Source organism: Cervus elaphus, chromosome 22, assembly GCF_910594005.1.
Source record: "Cervus elaphus chromosome 22, mCerEla1.1, whole genome shotgun sequence".
In the NCBI taxonomy this organism is placed as follows: domain Eukaryota; kingdom Metazoa; phylum Chordata; class Mammalia; order Artiodactyla; family Cervidae; genus Cervus; species Cervus elaphus.
The window spans coordinates 51,611,837-51,633,267 of NC_057836.1; the positions used below are offsets into that span (position 1 = coordinate 51,611,837).

Sequence of the window (21,431 nt, forward strand, 5' to 3'; positions counted from 1 at the left end):
CTGATTCAGGAGATGCAGGAGATGCGGGTTCGATCCTTGGGTCAGGAAGATCCTCTGGAGGAGTAAATGGCAACCCACTCTAGTATTCTTGCCTGTAAAATCTCGTGGACAGAGGAACCTGGCGGGCTTCAGTTGATACGGTCACGAAGAGTCGGACACAGCTGAGTGAGTGCGCACGGGCGTGAGTGTATATTAACAGGTCAGCGCTGCTCTCCCATCCGTCCCACCACCCGCTTCCTGCTCTGTGTCTGGATGTCTGCCCTTTGCATGTGTCTCTCTTCCTGCCCTGCTACTGGTTCATGCATACCATTTTTCTAGATTCCATATACATGCGTTAATGGGTGCTGTGCTAATTGCTTCAACCGTGTCCAGCTCTTTGCGACCCTATGGACTATAGCCCATCAGGCTCCTCTGTCTGTGGGATTCTCCAGGTGAGAATATTGGAGTGGTATCAAATGACATATTATTGACAGTTTACATAATCCAGATCTAAGCACCATTGTGGTAGGCCATGTGACCCCTTTACAAAATCAGGAAGGAATGTTATCTTTTAAGGAGCTGTCTTGCTGATGCCGGGAGAATGTTGCTATCTATGGTTGAGCAGGTTTTCCTGCCGCTGGGGAGGCCTGGTTGATGCATAATGCGGACACTCTATGCACAGTGCAGGGGGAGAGGAGGCCCAGGCTAGAGAACTTCTGTGTTTAAATTTTCCTTGTCTTGCCATAAAATGTGAATTTTATTTCACACAGATCATGTGCTGACCAGGGACAAGCCACTTGGTCTCTCTGATTTCAGACAGGTTTTGTTTATTATATGGGGATTGTATTAGCAAGGGTTGTCTCTCTCTCTCCGTTTTTTGCCATGTTTCACTGCATGCGGGATCTTCGTTCCCTGGCCAGGGATCGAATCTGTGTGCCCTGCAGTGGAAGTACAGAGTCTCAACCACTGCACCCTGAGGGAAGTCCCTAGCCTGGGTTCTCCAGAGAAACAGCACCAACAGGAGGTAGACAGATAGATAGTTACAGAAACAGATTTGTTAGGAAGGCTTGGCTCATGCCATTATGGAGGCTGAGAACTCCTGTTATCTGCCATCTACAAGCTAGAGGCCCAGAAAAGCCCTGGATACTTACAGTTAGAGTCCAAGTCCAAAGGCCTGAGAACCACGGGAGTCAGTGGTATAAGTCCCGGTCAGAGAATGAAGGTCTGAGAACCAGGACTGCTGAGATCTGAAGGCAGGAGATATTCTAGAGAGAGCAAATTGTGCAGGCCCTTATCCCGGTTGCTTTGTTGTGAGGACTGGAAATCTTTTTTATTCAGTCTACTAATTCAAATGTTAATGTCTTGCAGAAACACCCTCACAGACAAACCCAGAGATAAAGTTTCACCAGCTTTCTGGACTCCCCTTTGCCCTGTCAGTGAACATGTAAAATTCACCAGCACAGGGGTTTCCACATCCTCCTCAAGAGATACTTTGTAAAAGGGTAAAATTAAATGCAGTGTTTGATAAGAGAACATTTTGCACACTTTATGCATTGCGTTTAACACTCCAAATCTTGGACTCAGGGTGGTCTTTGTCCTAGTTTTCATTTTCTCTCATTCTCCACCCCACTTTCCCAATTTCCTACCCACAAAAATGCCTTCTCCACACCCTGTGCGGGAGGGGAGTCGGCTTCCAGGGGTCTTTTGAGCACCACACATGCCGTCTAGGCACGTCAGCGCATTTTAGACCAGTGAGCATGACATCTCTCCAAGTGGGTAGAAGACCTAGAATTCATTTCAGAAGAAATGCAGGATGATAACTTGAACAATGGGCTCCTTTTTTGGGTTATATTTCTTCTGAAGAGCTGGGCTTGGTGTGTCGTCCAGCTGTGTGTCTCATTTATCTTGCAAGAAAAAGTGTCAAGCAGAAAATTAAAAATACTTCTGTTTCAGTTTTCAAGGCTATATATCACCAAGACTGAATTAAACAAAACCCTTTTGTTTTTGAGAAGCTTGTTTATGGGGGGTATGATCTATTGAAACCCTTTCTCTTTGGAAACTCAGTATCATAATCTTGACTCAAACATCCAATTTGCAGTTAATTTGCTTGGCTACCCCTTGCCCTATGCGAGCTGCAGGCAGGAGATTAACTTCTCCAAAAATGCATGCCCTATAATATTTCAAAGTGCTTATTTAAGCAGTAACCATGGTGTACATTTAAAACTGCAAAGTAGGTTACAAATATTTCCTTGGGGGAGGGGGAAGATGCAACATGAAAAGTCAACATGCTCACAGAGTTTCTCAAAATCTAGGTCAGTGATCATGCTGCTGCTGCTGCTGCTAAGTCGCTTCAGTCGTGTCCGACTCTGTGCGACCCCATAGACAGAAGCCCACCAGGCTCCCCTGTCCCTGGGATTCTCCAGGCAAGAACACTGGAGTGGGTTGTCATTTCCTTCTCCAATGCATGAAAGTGAAAAGTGAAAGTGAAGTTGCTCGGTCGTGTCCGACTCTTAGCGACCCCATGGACCGAAGCCCACCAGGCTCCTTCGTCCATGGGATTCTCCAGGCAAGAGTACTGGAGTGGGGTGTCATTGCCTTCTCCGGTCAGTGATCATAGCTGTAACTAATTCTTTGGTAAACTCTTAATTGCCTTATAAGAGGATACATTTGTGATGTTGCAGTTTTTTTTTTCCAGCTGCTTTGACTTTTCTTGTCTGAATATGGCCACCGAACTGTTACCTGTTTGCTGTAGTGTTTTCACAGTCTAAAAAGTCAGATGCATTCTACTGTGACTGATTTTTATTTTATTAAAAAAATGGAAGTATAGTTGACTTATTACTTCATAAATAATGTGTTAATTTCTGCTGTGCCGCAGAGTGACTCTGTAACTGATTTGTGAATAGGTGTCATCACTCCCGTCAGAGAGAGCAGCCCATATAGCTTCCAGGACCCAGCGAATCACAAGAAAACACATTACCACCGAATCTTGGTCAAATACTTCCAAAGGCAAACTGATTTCTGGAGAGTGTATCAGGAGCTGCCCTGGCACTTGAAGATGAGCGGCTGCTGGGAAGATCTGAGCAGCTTTCTCTCAAGTCCCAGGTGAGTCTTGTTGTTTTGATGTTACGTTTGGCAGATTTCCCTTTTCCTTTTGCTAAGCCCTGCACTGAGGTACCATGATGCCCTTGAGCAAGACACACCCACTCATACATATTCATTCAATACCAGTTCATTCGGATGGGACCATCATTTGATCCACTTCTATGGCCTATGGATCCCTGGGGTTGCCCCATCTGGCTCTGCAGAAGTTTCTTTTCCTCTCTCAACTCCCCTGGATTTCCCTCAAAGTTAAGAGGCTTCTGGGGAGAGGAGGACCTGGAGTTGAGCAAGGATAAATGAAGCCTAGCCCGTGCTCTCCTGCTGGGCTCTCCTGCCTCCTTCTCTTGTTTCTTGCCTTCTCTTCCCCTCCACCCCACTTCCTTCCCTCCCTCCCCTTTCTCCTTGTCCCCCTTGTGCATTCATTCCAAAGACATCTCTCACTGACACCTGCTGTCTCCCAGGCTGTTTCAGGCCCTGGGAATTCAGGAGTGAAGGGGCTATGGCTCTCCTTCTAGAAGGGAAGGTGTTGAGCCAGAGAATTGCTATCCATGGTGGGAACTGCTTCACACAGACCTAGGTGAGCTCAGAAGAGGGAGGGGCTGGCTCTGCTGGCAGATTTAGGGAGCCTGGCCTGCGGAGGGGCCAGAGGACTGGCATTGGCTTCAGCTGGTGAACAGTGACAGGCTCGTGTTTACCTGGTTGGTGACCTACTGAAGTCACATTAGCGAAGAAATTTACAGAGAGGCTAATGGGATGTGGTCAACAGAACAGCTGCCTTCAAGGCATGAAATACTAAAACAACTCCCACTAATATGTTGTGTTACAAGTATCACCGACTTTATAACAAAGAACCAAAGCCCGAGCTTCTGGACAAGGCTGCACCTCGTCCACTACTGGACTGTGTTATCGGAAGTGGGGTATGATGCTACTGAAGCCTATTTGCTCGCAGCGGCCAAGATCAAAGCAGACCAGTGCCAGAAAGTGAAGAGGAGATGTACGCTCTCAGGTACAGTGACTACCAGTGTCTCCATGGTCCGTTCTGCTGCGCTGCAGTGTGGCCCAGGGTTACTGTTCTGTTTTCACACATCATTCTGATCCATTCACCAGACCTCGGAGCCCTTCTCCCCACCAGGTAAACCCACGGTTCTGAAGATAGGCAGTGTGAGTGTGAAGTTTGAAATGGCTCCTCTTTGTCATCTTGTGGTGGCTGTTTCTCCAAGCATTAGCCCGTCCGTGTTCTTTCTCTCTACTTTCTCATGGCTTCAGCCACACCCCTGACACCTTCCTTCTTCATCTGTGTTTGGAGTTTTGACCTTTTGTAGTATCAGGGTCCATGCCCCATTTCCCGAGAGCTGCTAATAGTTTTGTTGCTTGACCAGTGGCTTTCCTGAATGACCAGTGCAAATTAAAGAGCTGCAAAGCCTAAACTGTTTCAGATTCCCCTGCCTCAAGCTTGCCCTTTATTCTGTAGTCCCTCTGTCTCCTGATGTTACCACTGATCCCTCCATCACTCAGGGCTGGAAACGTGCGGTTACTGTAAAGTGTGGCCTCAGTCCACACTGGGACCGTTCTTCTTTGACTGTCTATTGACTTGGGTTTAGACAACACTTTGTTTTTTTTTAGACAACATTTTGGTTAATTTTCTTCTTTTTTTATTTTGCTCCCCACAGTACGCCCCTCTTGTCTCTCTCTCTCTCTCTCGTCCTTTATTTCCTGGCTTATTAAACAGTAATAAGCTTCATTCACCTTTCAGCAAACAGTAACTGTGTGCCTTCCCTGGGACGTGGACTCACAGGGCACTGTTGACATAGCAGTGAGCAGGCAGACTAGTTCAAAACGAGTTCAGAAGAACTAACCCCTGCTCTAAAAAAACCCCGTGGGGTTTATCATCTAGTGATCATAAGAACAAATTTCAAGCATTTCTCATATGCTAAGCTATGAGTTTAATATACTGTATGTATTATTTTAATTCTCGTAAGACCTTTATAATACTATTAATATTTTTCTTGAAGTTAGGGGAACCAAGCCTTAGAGCAGGTGAGGTAAGTCTCAGATAGCTAGGAATGGATTGGGGAGTTGCATGCGTGCCTGCTAAATCGCTTCAGCCATGTCTGGCTCTGTGTGACCCCGTGGACTGTAGCCTGCCAGGCTCCTCGGTGGATGGGATTCTCCAGGCAAGAATACTGGAGTGGGTTGCCATGCCCTCCTCGAGGGAATCTTCCCAACCCAAGGATCAAACCTGTGGCTCCTGCACTGCAGGTGGAATCCTTACCCCTGAGCCACCAGGATTGGGGCAATCCTCTATCCCTTTTTGTCCTTAGACATCTAGACTTTATACTCATGACCATGTATGATTTATATACTTTTTGAAATTTGTCTGACCCACTCATCCTCCACGTGGAAGGTAAATAGGCTGCTTATACTTTTGACCCGGACCTGCCTCTGGTAGGCTCCTTTAAAAGTGAGCGTTTTCTAAGAGTGCCCACTGGCTTTAGTTTGATTCGGAGCAGAAGACATCTCTCCTGGCTCCACCAGGCTGTCGGTCCATTAAGGAGCGCCAACCCCGCCTCTTCGTTATCCTTCCCTCTCGTGTGCTTTGGCTCCCCCTGGTGGCTGCGACGAGAACAAGTCGCCTGATTTCTTGGGTTGGTGGAACGAGGTGCGGAGTCCTGAGTTTGGGACTCGCTTCTTGACTAATGCTTCCTGGCCCTGCTACCCCACCCAGAGGCGCTGGCTGGGAAAGCTTCATCTCTGATTGATAGACCAGAAGAGAAGTCTTTGACTCAAAAAGACAACTTTTATAGTCAGGTCAGTTTTTATAGGTTCTCTTCGACATGATACTTTCGGTTTTGGCTGGAGTCCTGAGTCACATCAAAGTGAAGAAAACCCGTTTCTGGCTGCCGTCACATTTTTTGGACAGTGCCAAAGGCGAGAAGACATCACAGAAGGATGAGTCCCAGCCTGGCTCCATCTTGACAACTAGATGGCTGGATGCCCTCCAGGTGGTGGCTGTGGTGGGGTGAGGAGAGTCATCATGTTTTTAAATTTAAGGGGTGGGTTTTAGGGCAAAGGGTTAATGCATTACATTACAGGATCTTGTCAGAAGTTTGTAGTAAATGGGAGAACATCAGCTTTTCATGACTAATGTGTGAAGCTTTGCCCTTGATACCTTCAGAGTCTCTAAATATTTTGTGGGCCAAAATAGCTCTACAGAAAAATTTAAAGTATAAAAGATACAATATGCTATGGCCATATAAAACATGAAATATCTAAGAATAAATTTAATAAGAAATCCTCAAATCTTTATTTTTATAAAGAAGCTTCAGAATTACAGAAAATAAGATTTCAGTCTGTAGGGAGATATACCATATTCTACGATAGGACAACTCAGTGTTATAAAGCTATCAATTCTTCCCCAGTTGATTTGTAGGGCAAGAATTTTCCAGGCAAGAATACTGGAATGGCCATTCCCTCCTCCAGGGGATCTTCCTGACTCAGGCAGACAGACATAAGATAATTTTATCTAAAATCCCAATGGGATGAAGTCATTTCTGAATTTTCAAAATGATTCCACAGTTTTTGGAGAAAAAATATACAAGAATAAGAGCTTAAAATAATGAGGGCAATTTGAATGTCAAGTTATTTAAACATATTATGAAGCAATAATAGTTTTTAAAATACTACTGGGAGCAAAAATAGCTCAGTGGAACAAAATAGAAAGCTCAGATTCAGTTGTAGATGTAAAAAGTATAGTAAATGATAGAAGCTTTTCAAATTAGATGGATTATGGAATAAATAGTGCTGTGACAATGATACACTATTTGGTAAAAAGTTGTTACCTGAAACATTGCACCAAAATAAACTCCAGGAGGATTAAAATTAAATATAAGAAAGTGAAGTTTTATATTCAGAAAACTATATACACCATAAGAAAATATAGATAAGTCTAAGCAAGAAAGCAAAAGGGTGACTCATGAAAGAGAAGATAATTGATAAATCTGCCAACATAAACACATGAAGTTTCTATGTGTAAAATAACACAAATCAACTCTGAGAAAAGCAGAAACACAACTACAAGTGTTAACTGGGAAAAATATTTGTAACGTATACAACAGGCAAAGGATTAATGTTTCTAATATGTAAACATGCTTTTAAAATCAATAAGAAAATGATGAACTCTTCAATAAAAATACAGATAATCATGAACAGGTCATCCAAAGAATGTTTTCAGTCCTTGTCTGACTTGTCTTGTTAGCATCAGTGGGTACTTCTGACCTGGCCTTGCTCTAGTAAACATTCTGGTCTTGGTTTTATTGATAATATACCCCCTGGTTCATCTTCCGTCTCTCTGGCTGCAGCTTTTCTGTTTCTTTGGTTAGTTCCTCCTCTTCTTCCTGGCTCCCGACTGTTAGAATTCCTTAAAGCGCTTTTCCTCTCATCGTTATTTTCACCGTAGGAATATTATCTGTGTCCATGGCTTTTGTGATTGTTCATATGCATGTGACTCACCGGTTTACTTGCCCAGCTGCACTTATCCTCTGAGTCCCAAATCCATCTATCCATCTACTTAATTCCACTTGGCTGATGCCTTCAAAGTTCCTCAAACCCAACACATCTAAAACTGAGACTCATGAACATCTCTCCAAAACAGGATCTGTCCCAGGGGCTGTCTCTCAATTTACCACGTTGGAGTAATCCTTGATACTTACCTCTCCTTTTCCTCTCCCCAAATGCATTTTATCACCGAGTCCTGGCATTTTTTAACTTCCTAAATGTTTCTCAAACATGTCCACCGCTGCCTCTCTATAAGCTGTCAGGAATCCTATTCACAATCATGATTCGAATATGCATTTACGTTTCCTTTTGTGGCTTGACACTTCATTTCTTTTTAAGGCTGAATAATATTCCAGGATACAAATGTACCACAGTTTACCGGTTCACTTATTGAAGGACAAACATTTGCTATAAACATTTGCATGCAAGTTTTTAAATCAGTTGAGTAAATACCTAGAAACATGATTGCTGGATTGCATGGTAAGACTGTGTTTACCTTTGTAAGAAACTGCCAAACTCACTAGCAATGAATGAGTTTCTGTTTTTCTGTATCCTTGCTAGTATTTGGTATTGTCAGTTTTTAAATGTTAGGCATTCTAGTAAGTATGTGGTGATACCTTCCATTGTTGTTTTAATTTGCAGTTACCTAATGACAATGTTGAACATCTTTACACATCTTATTGTTGAGTTTGAGTTTTTTTGTATGTTTTGGATTGAAATTTATCAGATATATATTTTATTAGAACATATATCTTATCCACAAATATGTGGCTTGTTTTTCAGTCTCTTGATAGTGCTTTTCACAGAGAAGAAGTTTTAAAGTTTAATGAAGTCTAACAGTGTTTTTTCATGAATTGTGCTTTTGGTGTTGTGTTTAAGGTCATCACCAAATCCAAGGTCACATAGCTTTTCTTTAGCATTTCCTTTTATACGTTTTCTAATATTTCATTTTATATTTATGTCTGTTAACAGTTTTGAGTAATTTTTTGTGAAAAGTGGAATGACTGTGTCTAGATTAATTTCTTATTATGCATGGATGTTCAATTTTTCCAGCACCATTTGTTGATTAAACTATCTCTATTGAATTGTCTCTGCTACAAAAAGTTGGTAAAAAAGTTTGTCAAAAGTTGGTTGGACATCTATAGAAGATTTTTAATGGGATTGCATTGAATCTATTGGTCAAGTATCTTAACAGTGTTGAGTATTCCAATCCATCAACATGGTATATCTATTTTTCGCTCAGTCGTGTCCGACTCTTTGCAACCCCATGGACTGTAGCCTACCAGGCTCCTCCATCCATGGGATTTTCCAGGCAAGAGTACTGGAGTGGATTGCTATTTCCTTCTCCAGGGCATCGTCCCCACCCAGGGATTGAACCTGGGTCTCCTGCATTGCAGGCAGACACTCTACCATCTGAGCCACCAGGGAAGCCCAAATGAAAGTGAAAGTTGCTTAGTCCTGTCCGACTCTTTGTGACTCCATGGATTATACTGTCCAGGGAGTTCTCCAGGCCAGAATACTGGAGTGAGTAGCTTTTTCCCTTCTCCAGGGGATCTTTCCAACCCAGGAATCGAACTGGAGTCTCCTGCATTGCAGGCGGATTCTTTACAAACTGAGCTATTAGGAAAACCACATCTATTTATTTAGATTTTCTTTAGTATCTTTCATCAGAATTTAGTAGTGTTATGCATATAGATCATATACATATTTTGTTAGATTTATACCTAAGTACTTCAGTTTTGGTGTGCTGTTATGTTTTAAATGTCCAATTCCAGTTGTTCATTGCTGTTACATAAGAGAGCAATGACTTTTGAATATTAACCTTGTATCCTATAACCTTGCTATAATTGCTTTCTAGTTCCAGAAGTTTTTTTTAATAACAACTAAGTATTAACTTATTTTTTTTTGTTTTCTTTTTTTTAAACTGAAGGATAGTTACAATATTGTGTTGGTTTCTGCTGTACATCAACAGGAATCAGCCATGAGTGTAAATATGTCCCCTCCCTCTTGAATCTCCCTCCCACCTCCACCCTGTTCCACACCTCTCGGTTGTCACAAAACACCAGATTTCTGTTGCTTGCATCATACGGCAAATTCCCACTGGCTGTCTATTTTAATATAGTAATGTATGTGTTTCAGGGGCTTTTCAGTTTATTTTTTGGGTTTTTCTACATGGATAGTCACATCATTTGTAAAGAAAGACTTTTATTTCTTCCCTCCCAATGTTTATATCTTTTATTTCCTTTTCCTATCTTATTGCACTAGCTGGGACTTTCAGGATGACATTGAAGTTAGAGGGGTCATGTTAACCTCAGGTCTACGATGGGATCACTCTAGTGAGCCTTGATCACTATCACCCTTCCCTTAGCCTGTGGTAACAGCCTCCTAACTGGTCTTCCTACTCCATTTTTTTTTTTTTTTGAACATAATTGCTTTACAGTGTAGTCAGTCTCTGCAGCGAGGTGAATCACCTGTTTATATACATACATCCTAACCCCCCATCTCTACTTTCACTGTTGTTCCTACAAAATCAATTGTCTGCATAGTCGTCAAGATGAGTTTTTAGGAACGTAAAGCAGATCATGTCACATTGCAGATTAAGAAAATTCCACTGGTCTGCTGTGGTACTTACACTAAAATCTAAATACCTCATTGTAGCCTACACTGCCTGGTACAGCCTGGCCCCGCATGCCTGGGTAGCATCATTTTGTATGATTCTTCCCCTTGGCCTCTGGATGCCAGCCGCCTCGGCCTTCTTTCTGTCCTTCAAGTACATTCTGCCTTTGGGCCTTGGCATCAGCAGTTCCCTCTGCCAGGAATGTTCTTCCCTCTGCCCGGAACATTCCTCCCACTCATTGTAGTGCCGGTTCTTTCTGGTTCTTTAGATCTCAGCCGTCTCAGGGTGGCCTTCCAGTTGAACGTTGTACTTAGTCATTCTCTGTTATGTTAATGTGTTTTAATTCTTGGCATAACTGTTACAGCTACCAGACTGCCTTGTTTCCTCTTTTAATCCTGGATCTCGGCTCCCTTCTCCCCGGACTGTCACCCTTTCAGCTGCTGGGATAGAAGCCCCTGGAGGGTAGGCCTCTCCTCTGTCCTGCTCACCGCTGTATCTCCAGTGCCTGGAATAACACCAACCATGATGGAGATGCCGAACAGTCCCTTAGTGATGGGCTCCATCCTTCCAACCTGAGCTCTTGACAGGAACCTGGACTCAGGAACCCCCCTGGAATGTGTAAGAGTCCCGCTTGTGGGTAGGATCTCATCCCTTAGTTGTGTCCACACTACTCTTCTTTGTTTTCCTTTTTAAAAAGTGGTCTTATTCTAGTGGATGGAGGCAGGTGATTTATAACTTTGTTTATTTATTGCCTGCGCTGGGTCCTTGTTGCTGCCCAGCTTTGCTCTGGCTGTGGTGACTGGGGCTCCCCTCTAGCTGCAGTCACGGGCTTCTCCTCGAGGCGGCTCCTCTTGTCGCAGAGCACAGGCTCCTGAGCTCAGAGCACAGGCTCCGGGTCACAGGCTCCCGAGCTCAGGGCACAGACTCCCGGGCACAGGCTCCCGGGCACAGACTCTCGGGCACAGGCTCCCGGGCACAGGCTCCCGAGGACAGGCTCCCGAGGACAGGCTCCCGAGCTCAGGGCACAGACTCCCGGGCACAGGCTCCCGGGCACAGGCTCCCGAGGACAGGCTCCCGAGGACAGGCTCCTGGGCACAGGCTCCCGAGGACAGGCTCCCGAGGACAGGCTCCCGGGCACAGGCTCCCGAGCTCAGGGCACAGACTCCCGGGCACAGGCTCCCGGGCACAGGCTCCCGAGGACAGGCTCCCGGGCACAGGCTCCCGAGCTCAGGGCACAGACTCCCGGGCACAGGCTCCCGGGCACAGGCTCCCAAGGACAGGCTCCCGGGCACAGGCTCCCGAGGACAGGCTCCCGGGCACAGACTCCCGGGCACAGGCTCCCGGGCACAGGCTCCCGAGGACAGGCTCCCGAGCTCAGAGGACAGGCTCCCGAGGACAGGCTCCCGGGCACAGGCTCCCGGGCACAGGCTCCCGAGGACAGGCTCCCGAGGACAGGCTCCCGGGCACAGGCTCCCAAGGACAGGCTCCCGGGCACAGGCTCCCGAGGACAGGCTCCCGGGCACAGGCTCCCGGGCACAGGCTCCCGAGGACAGGCTCCCGGGCACAGGCTCCCGAGGACAGGCTCCCGAGCTCAGAGGACAGGCTCCCGAGGACAGGCTCCCGGGCACAGGCTCCCGGGCACAGGCTCCCGAGGACAGGCTCCCGGGCACAGGCTCCCGGGCACAGGCTCCCGAGGACAGGCTCCCGAGGACAGGCTCCCGGGCACAGGCTCCCGGGCACAGGCTCCCGAGGACAGGCTCCCGGGCACAGGCTCCCGGGCACAGGCTCCCGAGGACAGGCTCCCGAGGACAGGCTCCCGGGCACAGGCTCCCGAGGACAGGCTCCTGAGCTCAGAGGACAGGCTCCCGAGGACAGGCTCCCGGGCACAGGCTCCCGGGCACAGGCTCCCGAGGACAGGCTCCTGAGGACAGGCTCCCGGGCACAGGCTCCCGAGGACAGGCTCAGGGGCACAGGCTCCCGAGGACAGGCTCCCGAGGACAGGCTCCGGGGCACAGGCTCCCGGGCACAGGCTCCCGGGCACAGGCTCCCGGGCACAGGCTCCCGAGGACAGGCTCCCGGGCACAGGCTCCTGGGCACAGGCTCCCGGGCACAGGCTCCCGAGGACAGGCTCCCGAGGACAGGCTCCCGGGCACAGGCTCCCGAGCTCAGGGCACAGACTCCCGGGCACAGGCTCCCGGGCACAGGCTCCCGAGGACAGGCTCCCGGGCACAGGCTCCCGAGCTCAGGGCACAGACTCCCGGGCACAGGCTCCCGGGCACAGGCTCCCGAGGACAGGCTCCCGAGGACAGGCTCCTGGGCACAGGCTCCCGGGCACAGGCTCCCGAGGACAGGCTCCCGAGGACAGGCTCCCGGGCACAGGCTCCCGAGCTCAGGGCACAGACTCCCGGGCACAGGCTCCCGGGCACAGGCTCCCGAGGACAGGCTCCCGGGCACAGGCTCCCGAGCTCAGGGCACAGACTCCCGGGCACAGGCTCCCGGGCACAGGCTCCCAAGGACAGGCTCCCGGGCACAGGCTCCCGAGGACAGGCTCCCGGGCACAGACTCCCGGGCACAGGCTCCCGGGCACAGGCTCCCGAGGACAGGCTCCCGAGCTCAGAGGACAGGCTCCCGAGGACAGGCTCCCGGGCACAGGCTCCCGGGCACAGGCTCCCGAGGACAGGCTCCCGAGGACAGGCTCCCGGGCACAGGCTCCCGAGGACAGGCTCCCGGGCACAGGCTCCCGAGGACAGGCTCCCGGGCACAGGCTCCCGGGCACAGGCTCCCGAGGACAGGCTCCCGGGCACAGGCTCCCGAGGACAGGCTCCCGAGCTCAGAGGACAGGCTCCCGAGGACAGGCTCCCGGGCACAGGCTCCCGGGCACAGGCTCCCGAGGACAGGCTCCCGGGCACAGGCTCCCGGGCACAGGCTCCCGAGGACAGGCTCCCGAGGACAGGCTCCCGGGCACAGGCTCCCGGGCACAGGCTCCCGAGGACAGGCTCCCGGGCACAGGCTCCCGGGCACAGGCTCCCGAGGACAGGCTCCCGAGGACAGGCTCCCGGGCACAGGCTCCCGAGGACAGGCTCCTGAGCTCAGAGGACAGGCTCCCGAGGACAGGCTCCCGGGCACAGGCTCCCGGGCACAGGCTCCCGAGGACAGGCTCCTGAGGACAGGCTCCCGGGCACAGGCTCCCGAGGACAGGCTCAGGGGCACAGGCTCCCGAGGACAGGCTCCCGAGGACAGGCTCCGGGGCACAGGCTCCCGGGCACAGGCTCCCGGGCACAGGCTCCCGAGGACAGGCTCCCGAGGACAGGCTCCCGGGCACAGGCTCCCGAGGACAGGCTCCCGGGCACAGGCTCCCGGGCAAAGGCTCCCGAGGACAGGCTCCCGAGGACAGGCTCCGGGGCACAGGCTCCCGGGCACAGGCTCCCGAGGACAGGCTCCCGGGCACAGGCTCCCGGGCACAGGCTCCCGAGGACAGGCTCCCGAGGACAGGCTCCCGGGCACAGGCTCCCGGGCACAGGCTCCCGAGGACAGGCTCCCGGGCACAGGCTCCCGGGCACAGGCTCCCGAGGACAGGCTCCCGAGGACAGGCTCCCGGGCACAGGCTCCCGAGGACAGGCTCCTGAGCTCAGAGGACAGGCTCCCGAGGACAGGCTCCCGGGCACAGGCTCCCGGGCACAGGCTCCCGAGGACAGGCTCCTGAGGACAGGCTCCCGGGCACAGGCTCCCGAGGACAGGCTCAGGGGCACAGGCTCCCGAGGACAGGCTCCCGAGGACAGGCTCCGGGGCACAGGCTCCCGGGCACAGGCTCCCGGGCACAGGCTCCCGGGCACAGGCTCCCGAGGACAGGCTCCCGAGGACAGGCTCCCGGGCACAGGCTCCCGAGGACAGGCTCCCGGGCACAGGCTCCCGGGCACAGGCTCCCGAGGACAGGCTCCCGAGGACAGGCTCCGGGGCACAGGCTCCCGGGCACAGGCTCCCGAGGACAGGCTCCCGGGCACAGGCTCCCGGGCACAGGCTCCCGAGGACAGGCTCCCGAGGACAGGCTCCCGGGCACAGGCTCCCGGGCACAGGCTCCCGAGGACAGGCTCCCGGGCACAGGCTCCCGAGGACAGGCTCCCGAGGACAGGCTCCCGGGCACAGGCTCCCGAGGACAGGCTCCCGGGCACAGGCTCCCGAGGACAGGCTCCCGAGGACAGGCTCCCGGGCACAGGCTCCCGGGCACAGGCTGCCGAGGACAGGCTCCCGGGCACAGGCTCCCGAGGACAGGCTCCCGGGCACAGGCTCCCGGGCACAGGCTCCCGAGGACAGGCTCCCGGGCACAGGCTCAGTAGTTGTGGCCCCAGGCTTAGTTGCTCCATGACATGGGGTTTTCCGAGATCAGGGGCCAGACCCATGTCTGCTGCGTTGGCAGGCAGATTCTTCACCACGGAGTCGCCAGGGAAGCCCCCACACTGCCCTTTTCTGTCCGCTCTGAGCAGCTACTTCTGGTTCTTAGGGTCCCCCTGTCACTTAGCTCGACCCCTCAGTTCTCTCACCCACCTCAAGCCACTTTGCTCAGACAACCACCGCAGACAAGCGTCTTGGACTCTGGCCCTCAGCACTCTTTCTCCCTGGCCCTGTTTGGTTTTGCTCCCCAGCCCGAGGCACCAGAGCTGGGGTTCAGAGGCTCCTGGAGGCCTCCCAGTGCTGAGGCCTGCACCCTGCTCTGCTGTGCTTGCTGTTCGGAGCCTGGGATGCTGCCTGACGTCTTGATGCTCTCTGAACACTTATTATGTGCATGAATGAGGAGCCAGCAAAACCTTGGCAGAAAGAAAGTGAGAGGATACCCGAGGTCTGGGTAGCCAACAGTTTGTCCAGAGGAACAGATGAGGGATACGAATGTATTTGGTTTAGCCTCTCCTTTGGGGTTGGCCCGTCCCAGGCCTTGGGAGTGTACTGTCCACTGACTGTTTAATAAAAGATCTGTCTGTTTGCAAAAAAGAATTTATTTGTTCCAGACACATTACACACAACAGTTTGAAATGTAACAAATGGACAAATGTAGCATTTAGATACTGGAACGTTTGGAAAGAGAATTTCTGAAAATGATGACTCTGTGCTACCATGAATGTGAATCTTCAAGTTCAAAAATTCTGTATTTTTTTCATTTGTATATGATCAGGTGTGGAATAGGAAATGGCAACCCACCAGTGTTCTTGCCTGGAAAGTTCCATGGACAGAGGAGCCTGGCGGCCTACCGTCCATGAGGTCACAAAAGGGTTAGACATGACTGAATGACTAAGCACATGATAAGGTGTAACTATGTGTTACACCAGTCAATGCCTTATTTATTCACACACACACACACACACACACACACACACACGTGTGCTCCCTATTTTGTTCTTGCATTTTGTTCTTTCTGCTAAAGCCAGTAATTCAAGACATTTGCAACAGAGGGCAGAATTGTGTAAGAAATTTAAATGCCTTTTATTTATTGCCTGAAAATCACTCCCAAATACAAATGACAACAGCATATGGATTGAGCTATAGAAATACTCTTTTTTGACTCCTTGGTTTTCAAAATTTACTTATGAAAGTTAGTCAAAGGCCTTGACTTATTTTTCACGTGGTAGTTTAAGATACTCGGTAATATATGTAAGCCTTAATATTAATAAAAGCAGGTGTGCTGATCCTTTGAGAGAAAAACAGTGAACTAGAGATAATATTTAATGTTTAACTCTTTTATCAAGATTAAATGATAGGCACTCTTTGTTCCTCTACAAATATGCTTTAGGATTATTGACTTTTCTTTCCATTCTAGTGTTGGAATGCAGGCTTTTTAAGGTTACTGCTGCCGACAAATGCCGATTAATATTCTTTATTGCAAGATTTCTGAAACTTCTGGGCAAGACCAGTGAAGCAGAGGAGTTACTCTTGAGCATTGAGAATATGCTACTGCAGGTAAATTGGGGAATAATTTTTTAAATCCTCAATTGTTATTCAATTTATGTTAGATATTTTCAGGTGTCATTTACCTTTGTTCACTTACAATTTCATCCACAAAGAGAGGAACTAGTGAATAATAAATAATCATTACTTATGTTGATCAGTGAGGAAACTTTGATTTTAATCTGTGCCCCAAACTGTGTATTAGTGATGACAAGCAATAAATAGAAGGGAGGTACAACTACGATGACACCCATAGGTGTCATTTTGGAGGAGAAGAGGAATATAAAGAAACAAGGGGTAAAGTGAGTAGTGGACTGAAATAAACTAATAAAATACTGCTTAAAGAGTTGGTTATACTTTTCAGAAAGATGTTGGGGAAGGTTGATTATCTTGTTCCTATTATTGATTTACATTTCCCAAAACAGAAACTTTTGGGCTTGTTGAATACAATGAAACTTTCACTCATTACATAAAACTATAACTGTTCTTAGGATGACATTTAATGACCCTTTAAAAACTATTTACCAATTGTAGTAGTTTTTGGACCAAGGGTAGTATAACCCAAGACAAAGCTATTTTTGCTTGAAAACAAAGGCCTTCACCTTCTCATAAAGGTCTATCTGTGTCCCATCAACACACATCTTTCTAGAAGGAATTCCATCTAAAGAGACGAGTAAGACTCGACATCTGCAAGTCCCTTTATTGCAGAGGCCATGCTTATTTATCTTCCATGCTGTATTACAGCCTCTTCAGTGCTTAGTAAACGTGACAAATGAATCAATGAGCCAACTTGAATTTGCAATACTTTGTGTCCTTAGAAGGTAGCATTGGAGTGGTGCAGGAGCCTGGGCTATTTACAGACTGACCCAAATTGAAAGTGCTTTGGCACCTAATGCTGTGCAACTTTGGCAAGAATGTGAGCCTCTGACTCACATTCTTCATTGTTGCGGGTTCTAAGGTCTGTCTGAGGAGCTGCTAACAGGCTGAAGTGAGCAGGTGCACAAAGCACTTAGTGTGTGCACATACTAAGACCTTAAGCTCCTTTTATTACCATCCATGGGTTAGAAAGTAACCGGGGCCTAGGTTACAGATAATGAGTTTGATTAGAGCTATCTCGACCTCTCTTGCATTTTGACAGAGTCCAGTGATTCTCTGATATCTTATGATTATGGAATTCCCCCTGCACCAAATTTTTTTCCTCACGAGGTCCAAGTTTTCATCACTGACGTATCTTCTTGGAAAGCACCAATTATGTTATTATGTCATCACTGAAGGCCTGATTTCAGCCATTCTCTCAGTCACTTACTCATTCACTTATTCATTCATTCACTCACTCATCCACTCATTCATTTTCTCATTCAGTCCTCCATTTACTCATTCATCCAGTCATTGCCTTATTTATTCACTGAGCCATTTGCTAATTCATCCACTCACTCATTCATTCACTCACTCATTCCCTCATTCGTTCTGTCATCTACCCACTTACCCATTCACTTATTTACTCACTCATTCTCTCGCTTGGCCATTCATTTATTCATTCACCTAGTCACTCAGACATCCACTCAGCAAACCTTCACTGAGGGTCTTGCCCTGCCTGGGCTCTGTGCTGGGAGTTGGGGTGATAGCAGCAGGCGAGGCAGACACAGTCTCTACCCTCACAGAGCCCCCAGTCTAGCTAGAAGTCATTGCCAGCATTTCCATCAGTGATGAAGCGTAACCTGTGGAGTAGGTGGGGTGAAGGGAGGGGGTGGCTGCGAAGTGTGACAAAGCTGAGACATTCAGAGAGGATTCCCACTTCAGAGCACTCCTTTCGGAGCCGTCAATCTTAGGATTTTATTCTCGAAATGTTTTTGCAACAGTGCTTTAGGACTAACTACCACGGAGACTAAAAGAATTATTTTTAGGCTCTGAAGGCATTTCCAAAAGAGAAGTTCTAAAACTATTTTTGGCAATAACAACTTCTTTGAAACATGTGCTGAATATTTTTGAGGGGAAAGAGCTTGTTATTTGTGCTATATACGTTCTGTACCACACCACTTTGGTAATTTTGTTAGATTAAGTTATTTTAAAATTTTGATGCAGGGGTTTTCATCTGGGAGACAGTTTTGTTTCTGAAGGAAGATCGGCAATGTTAAAGACGTTTTTGGTTGTCGAAACCTGGGAGGGGCGGTTGCTAATGGCATCTAGTGAGTAGAGGCCAGGGATGCTCTATACGTTTCACATGGCCCAGACCAGCCCCGCCCCCCACCCCACACCCACCCAGAGCAAAGTGTTATATGGCACAGAAATCAACAGTGCTGAAGCTGAGAGACCCTGATTTAAAGTAGTAAGTATGCTTACTGAAAAACCACGTCTCATGACCCTGTCTTTCGTACCTAACAGTAGGTGCGCTGAGCCTCAGGAACACTAAAGGATGCTTGTGTGAAGGGGCCTCTGTTTGTGCATCAGAGGCTCACTTGTTAAGGAAAAGTGTGGAGCAGAGCTTTGGAGACAGGCCAGTCTGGGTTGGACACCCTTGTTCTCCTATTTGCTAGCCATGTGAACTCTGGTGATTGATGTAACCTCACTGAGCCTCAGCTTCCCTGCCTGGAAGAGAGAAGTAATAATCCCCATTTCCTAGGCTTTCTATAAATATCCTCTGAAGTCATGTATGGTGAGAGTTTTGCTTGGTCAGGGCTCCATAGGTGGCAGCCAGTACAGACCATGACCCAAGATTGCTTCACATCACTGTGCATATCAACAAATGTTTACTGAATACCCATAAACCATAAGGCTCAATTCTTGGGCCATGGGGTCTCTGCTCTCAGGAAGCAGATGGTCTGGAGCACGAGGGAAATAAAAGACATGTCTTCATAAAGAAGATGCTGACGGTATATAGCTGCATTTGACCAATTAGTATTTCTGGCAAACTGTGGTCAGGGAGAAAGGGTCAAAGGACCACCATGGCCTGGTGGTGGGTTGGGAGCTGTCATCCTCCCTGGGATGGGGGTTCTGCCCCACTCAGACTGGTTGAAAACACGGCCACGACATGGGGAGAAACCACAGAAACCCTGAGGATTTGAGTCTAGGTGATGGACTTGGGGGAATTCAAAGAGGAAGCTGGATTTGGAGGGACGATGATGAATTTTTAACATTTACACTGCTGAATCTGCAGTTCAGGAAAGATATCCAGGTGGAGTGTCTAGCCAGCTGGGAAATGCAGGATTGGAAATCTGGAAAGAGACTGTAGAGACATCTACATACATGTGGATGCTGAAACCACAAGAGGAAACAGGATCTCTGATTGACAGTAGGAATTGGTTATTGGGAAATTACTTACCCTTAAAAGGAGGAAAGAGAAAGAACCTGTACAGGAGTGAGAGATTAGAAGAGAATCAGGACAGCCTAGTTCCCCCAGATCAAAGAGGGAGTGGCTAATAGCATCAGTGGCTGCTTAGAGGTCTGGACAAATGAGACTGAAAGAAGGACCCTGGGCCTGGTGATTGAAGGTCAGTGGTAACCCCTGAGATGGAAGGAGGGTGTAGTGGAAAGAGCCAATCTGAGGAGCTTAAGAGGTGAGTGTGTGGTGATGAAATGGGAATGTGCATGTGTTGATACCCATTTGAGGAGTGTCAGTAAAAGGAGAAAGGTGAACAATCAGGATAGCACCAGGTTCAGGTTAGGTTTGATCCAGGATGTATGTGTTTGTGTGGAGCAGGAAATAACCCAGGGAGAGGGGTGGATTGGAGATGCTGGTGGGGACGTGGTGAGGAGGACATGATTCCCAAGAGCTAGGGAAGGAGCAGGCCTTTGGTAAGAAGGTTGGGTATCCCTTCCTCTGGAATAGGCAGGAAGGAAGAAAATGGGTGAAAGCACTGCTAATTTTAAGTTGAAAAGAAAAGGGAAGTGAGGCATACCAGAGACTATAATTTCCCAATATCTGGCCCCCCTTTCATAGTTAGTTATGTCCCTACCCTCCTCATCAAATGACTGAAAGGAAGACTAGATTTTCCATCATCCATTGAAGCAAGATATGAGTACCTGCCTAGGTTTTGGCTGATGGGATTTAAATCAAGGTGCTGGGGATAACTTCTGAGAAGTTTCCATGAAGTGAAGGCTGTGCCTTCTCTTTCCTCTTTTCTCCTTGCTGCTGGATGGATTGTGGATGTGATGGCTGGAGATGGAGCAGCCATTTTAGACCAAGAGGCATCCTTGGGAATGGAGGTCAGGCAAGGTCAAACAGTGAGCTAAGAGAAACTGTGTTTCTGACATTATGGTGTGTCATCCACTTCCTGACAGTTGCATTAGAGAGAAATCAAGCCACTGTTAATATGGGTTTTCTGTTACTTGTACCCAGTCATAATCTTAATCAATATCTGAGGGCAATCTTTCTGAGTAGTCTTGATCTTAGTAAAGTCAGCATGCAGGCCATCTTGAAGTGGAGGATGGACAGTGTGAGCGCTAGGGCTGAGATCTAGAATAGCTGCTGAGAAGGGGACTCTTTGAAAGATACCATGAGGGAATGTAAAAGACTACAGGTGTATGTGCCCAGGGACTCCACACCACCCCCAGCTGCCTTCAGGACTGAGGTCAGTCTACGGCCATACCACCCTGAATGCGCCCGATCTCGTCAGGACTGAGGTCAGCATTTCAGAGTAGGTATAATTTGTGTGCAGGACACTTACTGGAAAGCTCTGGGTCAAGCCGCAGAAGGTAACTTTCAGTAGGTGCAGGAGAGCAGAAAGAATTCCCATGATAGAGACAGGCTCACTCAGTCAGTACATTTCAGTACAGCATGAAGTATTACATAACCATTGATAATGGTACTGCTGTCTATTTGAATAGGGCCTATTAACTGCCAAACATATTCACAGATACTCTTGTTAATATTAAGTTTTCTGAAATGAGATATTAATGATAAGATAACTCAGCACTAGCTCTCATTTAAAAGATTATAACCAACTAGTGTATTCTTATGTACTGATAAGGTTTTGATAGAGGTGTGATTTAAGGTAATGAAGTTTAAGTATCCCTGAAAAAAACATGCTAAGCCAGGAAAGAGAATTGAAGTTCATGTCTTTCAGCAAAAATGCATCAAACATGAAGTTAGCAGGGACTTCCCTAGTGGTCCAGTGGTTAAGAATCTGCCTTGCAATGCAGAGGATGTGGGTTTGATCCCTGGTCAAGAAAGTAAGATTCCACTTGCCCAGAGCAACTAAGACCATGCACCACAACTAGAGGATCCGTGTACTGCAATGAAAGACTCTAC

General features: G+C 48.3%; 1 protein-coding gene and 1 non-coding gene across 6 annotated transcripts in view; one reads left to right on the forward strand and one right to left on the reverse strand.

Annotated features, from left to right (window-relative positions):
* The window catches only part of LOC122680384 (putative tetratricopeptide repeat protein 41), an 85,432-nt gene that overhangs the window by 32,886 nt on the left and 31,115 nt on the right, over positions 1-21,431 (forward strand). For 4 of the 5 annotated variants that reach the window (XR_006336689.1, XM_043881699.1, XM_043881700.1 and 1 more), the window contains 3 exons: positions 2,883-3,081; positions 3,906-4,084; positions 16,056-16,195. Coding sequence is in view for 3 of the 5 variants with exons in the window: in XM_043881699.1 (XP_043737634.1) it covers positions 2,883-3,081; positions 3,906-4,084; positions 16,056-16,195 (518 nt within the window). In the remaining 2 variants the exon portion in view is untranslated. Of the gene's footprint in view, positions 1-2,882; positions 3,082-3,905; positions 4,085-5,900; positions 6,098-16,055; positions 16,196-21,431 lie in introns of those variants that run through there. The other variant, XR_006336690.1, reaches the window with a different exon arrangement.
* Positions 8,989-9,060, reverse strand: TRNAC-GCA. The gene has a single exon. It is a non-coding gene; the product is annotated as a tRNA-Cys (tRNA).